At 33.5% G+C, this 8,711-nt stretch overlaps 1 protein-coding gene across 1 annotated transcript; it reads right to left on the minus strand.

The window, feature by feature from the left end:
* Positions 1–1,270: 1,270 nt before the first annotated feature.
* On the minus strand, positions 1,271–8,058 carry LOC108472722 (protein PSK SIMULATOR 3-like). Its single transcript, XM_017774304.2, has 13 exons — positions 7,820–8,058; positions 7,469–7,739; positions 6,993–7,318; positions 6,741–6,833; positions 6,561–6,651; positions 5,883–5,976; positions 4,775–4,872; positions 4,264–4,333; positions 3,673–3,776; positions 2,877–2,993; positions 2,599–2,675; positions 2,379–2,423; positions 1,271–2,260 (listed from the first exon to the last, which is right to left on the minus strand). Exons 2-13 carry the CDS (start codon positions 7,724–7,726, stop codon positions 1,759–1,761), a joined length of 1,875 nt encoding a protein of 624 aa, XP_017629793.1. The 5' UTR covers positions 7,727–7,739; positions 7,820–8,058; the 3' UTR covers positions 1,271–1,758.
* Between the last annotated feature and the right edge of the window lie 653 nt (positions 8,059–8,711).

The raw sequence follows: 8,711 nt of genomic DNA on the forward strand, positions 1-8,711 counted from the left end.
TTTGGTCCTCCTTTATTTACCACTTAAGTTATTTAATCACTATTTCTTTAATTAGTAAGTTTTGCTCCTTTTTCAATTTAGTCCTTTTTTTATTTAATTAACTATCAAAATGTTAAATTTTTCTAACGAAATTTTAATACTAACTTAATGACACTCCGTAAATATTTATAAAAATATTTACAGCTCGGTTTATAAAATTGAGGTCTCAATACCTCTTTTTCAAAACCATTTAACTTAATACTTTCTTCTAAAACACAAATCACTATTTCATAAGTCTTCTTAAAATCACATTTAACTCATAAATGCTAAATAATAAAATTTTCGAACTCACTCGTCAAGTTTAGTGGTCTCAAACCACTATTTCCGACACCACTGAAATTTGGGCTGTTAAATTTTTTATATTATTATTATTATATATAAAAAACAAACTTAAAAAAAATAGTACATCAAATACACTAAAAACATTCAAATCAATGTTTCCCAACAAATTAAAAATACGTTAAAAAGAAGTTTGTAAACTAAAATAACACTAAGATAATTGCAACTTAGCAAACAAATGCCTCTAAAATAGTAGGAAAATTAACAAGAAAACAAGAGTTATACAATATTCAAACAACAATAATAAAATAGTAACAATATAATAGTAAAATGGTAACAAAACAACAACAAACAATAAAAAGAAAAAAATCAAGAACATCTTGATCAAGCTAGGCCAGGTCAAAAATTATACCCAAGGCATTTGTTTAATTTTTTACCTATGCATTGACAATGTATCAAATATTAATACTTTTTTTACTTTTTAAAATTAAATTTGATACAATTGTTTCTAAGTCCCTTGATTTGACTTTACAAAATAATGCCACGTGACACCTTGAGATTGGTCCAACATGCCAAGTGATGTAAGATTTTATCACCAGGGAGGTACTACATTGATAGACAGATTTAAAATTTAGGTTTCAAAATCAATAGTTTTAAGTAAAGACGCGACATTAGAAGATTTGTTAAAGTACCAAGGACTATATATGCCATTATCCCTTCCTTAAATTTAGGTCTTGATTTAAAACAAAAAATAAAATAAAGACCTAACAGGGTAATGCAATATAGCTCAAGAACTAAATGATGCATTAAGCCTAAATCAAATTATGAGATGGGAATTACCAATCTAAAATTCCATGTTTTGGTTTTAATTTTTCTCACATTGCATATATATCATGTATTGTCTCATATCCAAAGTTGTTAGGTCTAATTAAAATCACCTATGAAATATATATTATAGAAAATACTTAATAATTTAAATTTATAAATTACACATATGAGGTATATATAATTCTATGGATAATCAAGTTGGCATAGGTGTAGAGAGATGGCTGATTATTTACCTAAGTCTAAAGGAACAACACAAGGGGCACCTTTGAAGAAACAAAAGAGGTTAGGTTATGTAATACTAATATCTCTACCAAAAGATAAAACTGACCTAACAATCTGTAATCTGTAATCTGTACAGGAAGTAAAAAGCCATACACCCCCCCCCCCCTCTATGCCCTGCAAATACTCTTTCACAATAGCAGCCTAAGTAAGAGGACCGGATTAGCCAAACAAATGTAAAGATTGATGGATTGAGCCAAAATTTTGGAATGCTATTCGCAGTGCAGAACATCTCTTTTATGCTACTAACTGCTGGAACTAAATTATTTATATGCCAATACCTCACTGCTCATGTCATCAGTATTCTCTTCCGTACTCTCGTCATTCAATGAATTAGCTGAGACTGTCAACTCTATCGATAACATCCAATGCTTTCTCTTTGTACATGCCATAAGCTATGATGGGAACCCCAGAAGGAAGCCTTTTTGTCAACCCCTTTTCCTTGCTTACTCTTGGAGGAGAGTGACCAGTACTCTTGCTTAGGCAATCATGCTTTCTCAATCTTCTCCTCTCACAGTCAAAATCCAGACTTCGGCTAATCCCCTGGATTCCTACTTTCATAGTTAAATCCTGCAACAACTTCTCTTCTTCTGGAATTTGAGCAGTGAAAGACTCAGGTTTGGGCTGCTTATTCTTCTCTCTAGATGGAACTTGGGTTTTGGTAGATGTATTCAAGCCAAGAGCGACACTTGACTTCGATTTGTTGACCAAATAATGGAGCCACAATAGTTGTTCAAGAATATAGGTTTCTGTTTTCTCTTTATCAGCATGGTGAAGTGTCTCAATCCGAATTGCATCTGCTGGTCCAGTTGAAGGCTTCTTGTTGAGCTCAGAACTATGTAAAAAAAAAAGGTGAAAAAACAAATGTCAAAATCTTCTTTCACTTGGCATATTTGCAGATTTCTAGCACCCAAAAAATAAAATCATGAGAACAAGGGGAAAACTATAATTACCCTGTATTTGCCCATTCCCCAACCCAACCAAAACCATGATGGGCTCTGTGTAAGTGCAAAGCAACAAAGAGGGTTAGAAGGCTTAACAAATAAAAATGGAAAAAAAATATTTAAAAAAAAAAAGCAGAAGCAGAAGATAAACAAGCCAGAAGCTTGTTATTTGTGAAATAGCTGATCATCATTCTTGGTACAGAAAGAAGAAAAAGGTTGGCCATCTTACTTGGTTGTGTTAGCGGCAAGTGGAACAAGCCACTGCAATGTCTTCTCCATCTCATCTTTGACTTCTGTAACAGTAAGCTGCAGAATTCCATACAAACAGATTAGATGGTAAACAAACAGAAAAGGATTACTGGAAAGTTCAAAACAAACCACTGCTTGGTTGGTAATAACTATCAAGAAACGTCCAGCAATCCTTTTTGGTTTTCAAATTATTACTATGTTTTTAGAGACAATCAGCATCTTCCCTACAAAAACAGAAATTGACAAACCATAGACTACCTCTTCTTTGACATGAAAAGATCGTAATTTCGGGCGTAGAGCTGATTTTATGGAGGGTGGCAAGTTCTGGTATAATGCCTCCCTTGTATTTGCAGGAATAGAACTTGATCGAGCAACCTGATGAACATAAGGATAAGAGAAGTTTTGAAAACATAAATCTATTGAAGCAAAATCAAAAAGACCAGGTAAAAAATGGGATATTTGCTTTTTCTAAGACAAACTAAATAAAACCAGTTCATCATATTTAATATGTAAAAGAAATCTAATAAAACTATTAATGTAATCCCATTGATACCCAAGTCAAGGCACTATCCAGAATTTGAATGAAACATTCGAGTGACTCAAGATAAAAGCAAGCACAAGAACAAGCTGCTCATTTATTTTTCTCGAATTTGATGTATTGTTGTATTTACTAAAACTTAGATTAGAAAAAGGACAACCATTCTATAAGTCACTTAGGATAAGACACATTTCCCATGCATACTTATTTATCCTCGTGCAATAGCAGGCAAGCATGCTCACACATGCATGTGTATGTAAACATGCACATGCATGTTTGTATCTCTCTAACGCATAGACAATTTTCTGCCCATGCTTGTTTTCTTTTTACCTGTGGTCTGTTTAATTAAAGGCAATATTAGAATGCATGACATGTCAGATGTAGCATACACATAGGGTGTAGTTTCAATTACTTATCTTCAGCAAAATTTAGAATATAAAAATAAAAGAAACATGGAAGAATCAATGTCAAACACATAAACATGCAAGAGAAAAAAAACAGAGAAGACAAACTCACAAGAGTATCAACTTGCATAATTATATTTGCATAGTGCAAAGCAAGGCCAGCAGGCCCCAATCTTTGGTGACCGCTCTCAGATCCTTCAGGTGATTTTTGATACTCTATAAAATTCCAATGAAGGAGAAAAAATCATTGAAGTAAAGCGCTAATTTCTAGAAGGTAAATATATACAAGAAGAAATCATACGTATCATGTCTGATAAGCTTAAAAGTAAATAACTTAGTAAATATGTACCAAGTTTCTTTCAATTCCTTCTTTTGCATCAGGTACATTACTCAACCCTTTATTCTTGTAAATGGCCAGAGTTTTTTTTCTTTTGTTTGTAACTATCGAAAGAGAAGCTAATAAAAGAAATTAAAAGATAAAGAAACCAAAGGACACTGAAGTTGGGCATGCTTTTTGGTCACCTATTGCCTTGAATGAAAGATGTGCCTAGGCACAAAAGATAAGCAACTAAGGTGCTCTGCATGATTTGCACTGTACCTTATCACTTTGAGATCACCCAACTAAGTGGTATCAATCATGCTCTTGCATGACTTAAATATTCAAAACTTAAAAAATAGGAATATTAATTGAATGAGTACATACCATTACTACCAAAGGCACAGTGGATCTCCAAGATTAAGTAATGGACAATATCAACAAGTTTCTCCATGACCTGCAACCAAAAATTATAGTCTGAACAAGTAGCAACATCACATTTTGCTCGACAGTTAACATTTCAGTAAACTAACTCATTAGGCAATTGTGTTTTTGTTGACAGCTCATCAATTCCAGATTTCTAGGAGTTTGTTTAGGGATATGATTTTATTTTTATTTTACTTGATTACTTAGGATCATTTCCTGATTTCCTGCTACCTGATTTAGCAATTTGTCATATTCTAAGCATTAAAATAGGATAGTTTCTTTTATACGAGTGGCCTAGAATTCCTCAATAAGTGAATTTCTTTCTGTTCTCTTTTACAGAAATTCTTTCTATCCTCTGTTTTCAGTGTTCTGCTTTTCCAATAGGAAGAAGTATTAGTTATAAGAGAGGATATATGGAAAAAGTACCATCAAAGAAAATAAAGGTCAAATTGAAAAAGTAAACTGCATCTACCTCTTCCAAACTTCTGGACCAAAGTGACTTTTTCTTTAAATTTCTTACTTGCTTTCTCTGGCTTTTCAGATCAGCCTTCAAGATAGCAAGGCTGTCACCTGCATATCACAGAAAAATTATACAAGCTGAATACTTAGTAGTTAGCAGAGAAACAGTTCCAATCCTATACAAGCTTCTCCCGAGTTCTACACAACTTCTCCCAAGCTGAATATTATTGTTACTACAAAAAATTCCAAATCCAAATTTTAATATATTCCTACAAACAAGTTAGAGGTTAACTACTTCATCTCTCTTTCTCAACTTCTCTTCATCTTTATTATATCAGTTCTCACTTTTGAGAAGTCCCAACAACAAAGGAAGCTAGTTTTCAGGGAAAAAAGAAAGAGCAAAGAAAACCATGATTTTGCAACATCAGTAAGGGAACTCCTTTATTTTGAAAGTCCTATCTAAAAGAATAAAACATCATTCTCTTATCTTGTTCTCAGTTAACGAGTGACTATCTTCTTAATTGCCTCTCCTCATCATTTTAAGCTAGTTTTAAGATATGAGAAGGCCCAACAACAAAGGAAGCTAGCTTTGAGTGGAATAAAAGAAAGAGCGAAGGAAACCATGGTTGACCCACCTTCTACTTGTATTGACATGTAGCTTTTTCAATCATGTCCAAGATTGTGCCGCATCAATAAGGAAACTCCTTTGTTTTTGAAAAGTACTATCTAGAAGACTAAAATATCATCCTCTTAGCTTGTTCTTAATTTATGAATGACTATCTTTTAATTGCCTTTTCTTCTATGACCACAAACTCATTTCAACATATTTATTCCAGCAGCATTCATCTCATGGCATACCACCTTCCATGATCATTTTACAAAAATCTCCAACATGGAAGCTCTTATCAATACTATCCCTGTAACACATCTTATTTTATCCATATTTTCTAATCCTTTGAATAACTCAATTCTGAGGCCTTCCTTGCAAATAATTGAACCAAAATAGAAAGCACAATACTTCTTGATCTTCAATTGCTTAGGTTACAACTAAAGCAACATCTCAAATCAAGTGCAACTTAAAGAAATTATATATATGCAACCGAAGGAGATGTAGAAGTCACCTTTCTGAGTGCCAGCAGAATTATCTTCCTCTTGACGCTTACGCAAGTAATCTTGCTCAAATTTGTCCAGAATCTGTAATTCCTGGTATAGTTCCTGCAACACAAAAAGCAGTTCTTTTCAACCTCCTTATCGTTTTCAATCTACTATACTGAAGTCCCAAAAGATAATACATTGCAAAGATCACCAAACGAAAAGCAACTATGATATGTTGGCTCCTAATACATCAAGGTTTACAGCTAAACATGTGATGCAGATCATAATTAAGGAAATAAAAGATTGAATACAACAGGGGCACCTAAAATAAGGACATTATCTAATGTAGGGTTTATTAGTATATTATAGGGATCATCATCAAATCTCTTAAATTTTCAAACTGCTAGTGAGCTAGGAAATGGATCATTTTACTTGTTTGAGTCTTGTATTTTTGGCAAATTCCAAATTTGCTGTAACAGAATCATTTGAAGATGTTTCAATGCCTGTGATATTAGGTTTTAGATTTATTTCTTGCAGTTGTTTGATAGTCAATTTTGAAGTTCCCAACCTAGACACTCAAGTCCTTACAAGAATATGATGGTTTGAAGTCTTTGAATATAAAAGAAAACCAAGAGAACTCAATAGAAATACAAATTTTTGCACAATATATTAGTACTCGGTGAGATGTGAAGCATAAAACTTACAGCGGTATATTGAACTGAAATCATCAATTGCTCCACCAGTAGTTCTGCTTCTTCCTTCAGTTGTTTCTGAGGAGAAAGTTCTCTGCTGATTCTGGAAAATGAAAATAATGCATCACTTAAACGAAGCACATTAGCACATTGGAAACAATATTCACTGAACTACCATATAACATGCATTACTTCTCAAAATAACGTTCCAAGCTATGCCATTGACGATCCTTTGAACGGTTTCCAAAACGAACTACTTCTCCTGAAAAAATTTTCAATTCTTCCCTGCAAATATTGAGGTAAACAGATTCTTAAGAAAAAATTTGAGCATGAGTTGGTAGGTTTTTAAGAAGACCATGCAGCTAAATACTAAAAGGAGAGCCACCAAAAGGCAAAACACGATTAGTTGAAAGTAGTGTCATGGGTAGTTGATACCATATTTACCTTTTGTCAACTGCGACAATTCTTAAGAGTTCATCCATATCTTTAGATATTAAATTTTGAACACCATTAGTGGCAAGTACTACTTCTTTTAAATGCCTTACGTTTCTTCTAGAAAGGGATTGCATGAGATTTGAACCCTTCACAATCGTGTTTGCTACCTCAAAGGCTAATATTGTGAGTTCATTGCCTTTAGTTGCCACTCCAGAAGCAAACCCAGCGTTAGGATTTAAACTTGTCATGCTACTTCCTAGAGTATCCAATACCTCCACTGCTTTTCCAAGTCCAACTGAACCAGCTTTGCCTAAACGTGAACCCACCTCTGAAACCTGCAATGTTAAGAGTAGGATCGTTGATAAAGTCGCTAATGAAAATACCACCTAAGGAAGTAACATTCAAGTCTTGTGACTGGTGTAGTTTAAAACGAAAGCAAAAGGAGGAAGTGTTAAAAAAAAGGGGGGGCTGAATTTGAAGATTACCTTAGCAACAGCAGCCTGGGTGGACCTAACTGATCTAGATTTCTGAGACATGCCCCTTGTAAAACGGGGAATTCCATCGTAGAAATCATCGGTGGGTTCTTCGATTCTCTTCTCCATGATTTCCGTCACTTGAGGTGGATTCATCAAGCTATTTTCAGGAACAGCCTTGGTCTGATAATTATTGTTGAAATCACCACCCCCATAGGCATTTCCAACTCCATCATCTCTGATACCGCTCCTCGAACAAATCCCGCCCATTCTTCAGCTTCTCCTGATTATAATTATTCAACTCCAACATTCAAAATGTAAAACTATAAATTACAAAAAAAAAAAATGAAAATTTTATCTTACCAGCATATGCCCAACCGAAGAAGTAAATGGAGAAGTTGTGAAAGCGTAGAATTTCAAAGAAAGAGGTACTGAAAGTCCACCCAATTGCCATCCCCCGCCGAGTAAGAACGTACTTTTTTTTATAATTTTAAAATTATAAATAAAAAAAAAAGTTGTAGTATTTGTCCAATCAATGTCTGTCGAGTGACGCAAGTTGGACTTGAGAAACATGGAGAACGTAAATTGGGCGAATTGGTCAAAATCTCAAACTGTTCTACGCTGACTCTTCCTTACTTACGCTATGTTATTTTCTTTGGTATAATCATTAATTTTATTCTCAACATTTACATTTTTTTCAATTTGGTTCTTATATTTTTAAGTTAAATTTAGTCCTATTTTTTTTAAATAATCGAATTTATTTTTAACAAAAATATTGACTAAATTTTTTTTTTAACATGGTAGCCCACATGACAATCTGACTACACGTCATGGTTCGTTTTTTATATTTTTTAAATTATTTATTGACGTGACTAATGTTTTTGAAATTTTATTGGTGGTCAAATCAATCAGACTACTGATTTTCAGTCCAACTGACTCAATAGGTCTGGGTGATTCAAAGAAAACAAATTATTAAAAATTTAAAAAGCGTGAAAAAATTATAATAGATATAAACTAGATCAATTGATTCAGACGCCGATTTAATTGGTTTTTCTAGCTTAGTTCAATCGATTTGTACCAGCTTGTGGGTCAACCAATTTTTAACCTCTCAATAAACTAATACCCTAGTCAGTTTTTGATTCGTTCAGTTGATTCAGTCCAGTTTAAACAACACTGAATATGATAAATAATATCATGATAGAATGAAATACACATAAACTGATACACGGACTGCCACGCTAATCTCGTTAAAAAT

This window comes from Gossypium arboreum, chromosome 7 (assembly GCF_025698485.1).
Source record: "Gossypium arboreum isolate Shixiya-1 chromosome 7, ASM2569848v2, whole genome shotgun sequence".
NCBI classification, from domain to species: domain Eukaryota; kingdom Viridiplantae; phylum Streptophyta; class Magnoliopsida; order Malvales; family Malvaceae; genus Gossypium; species Gossypium arboreum.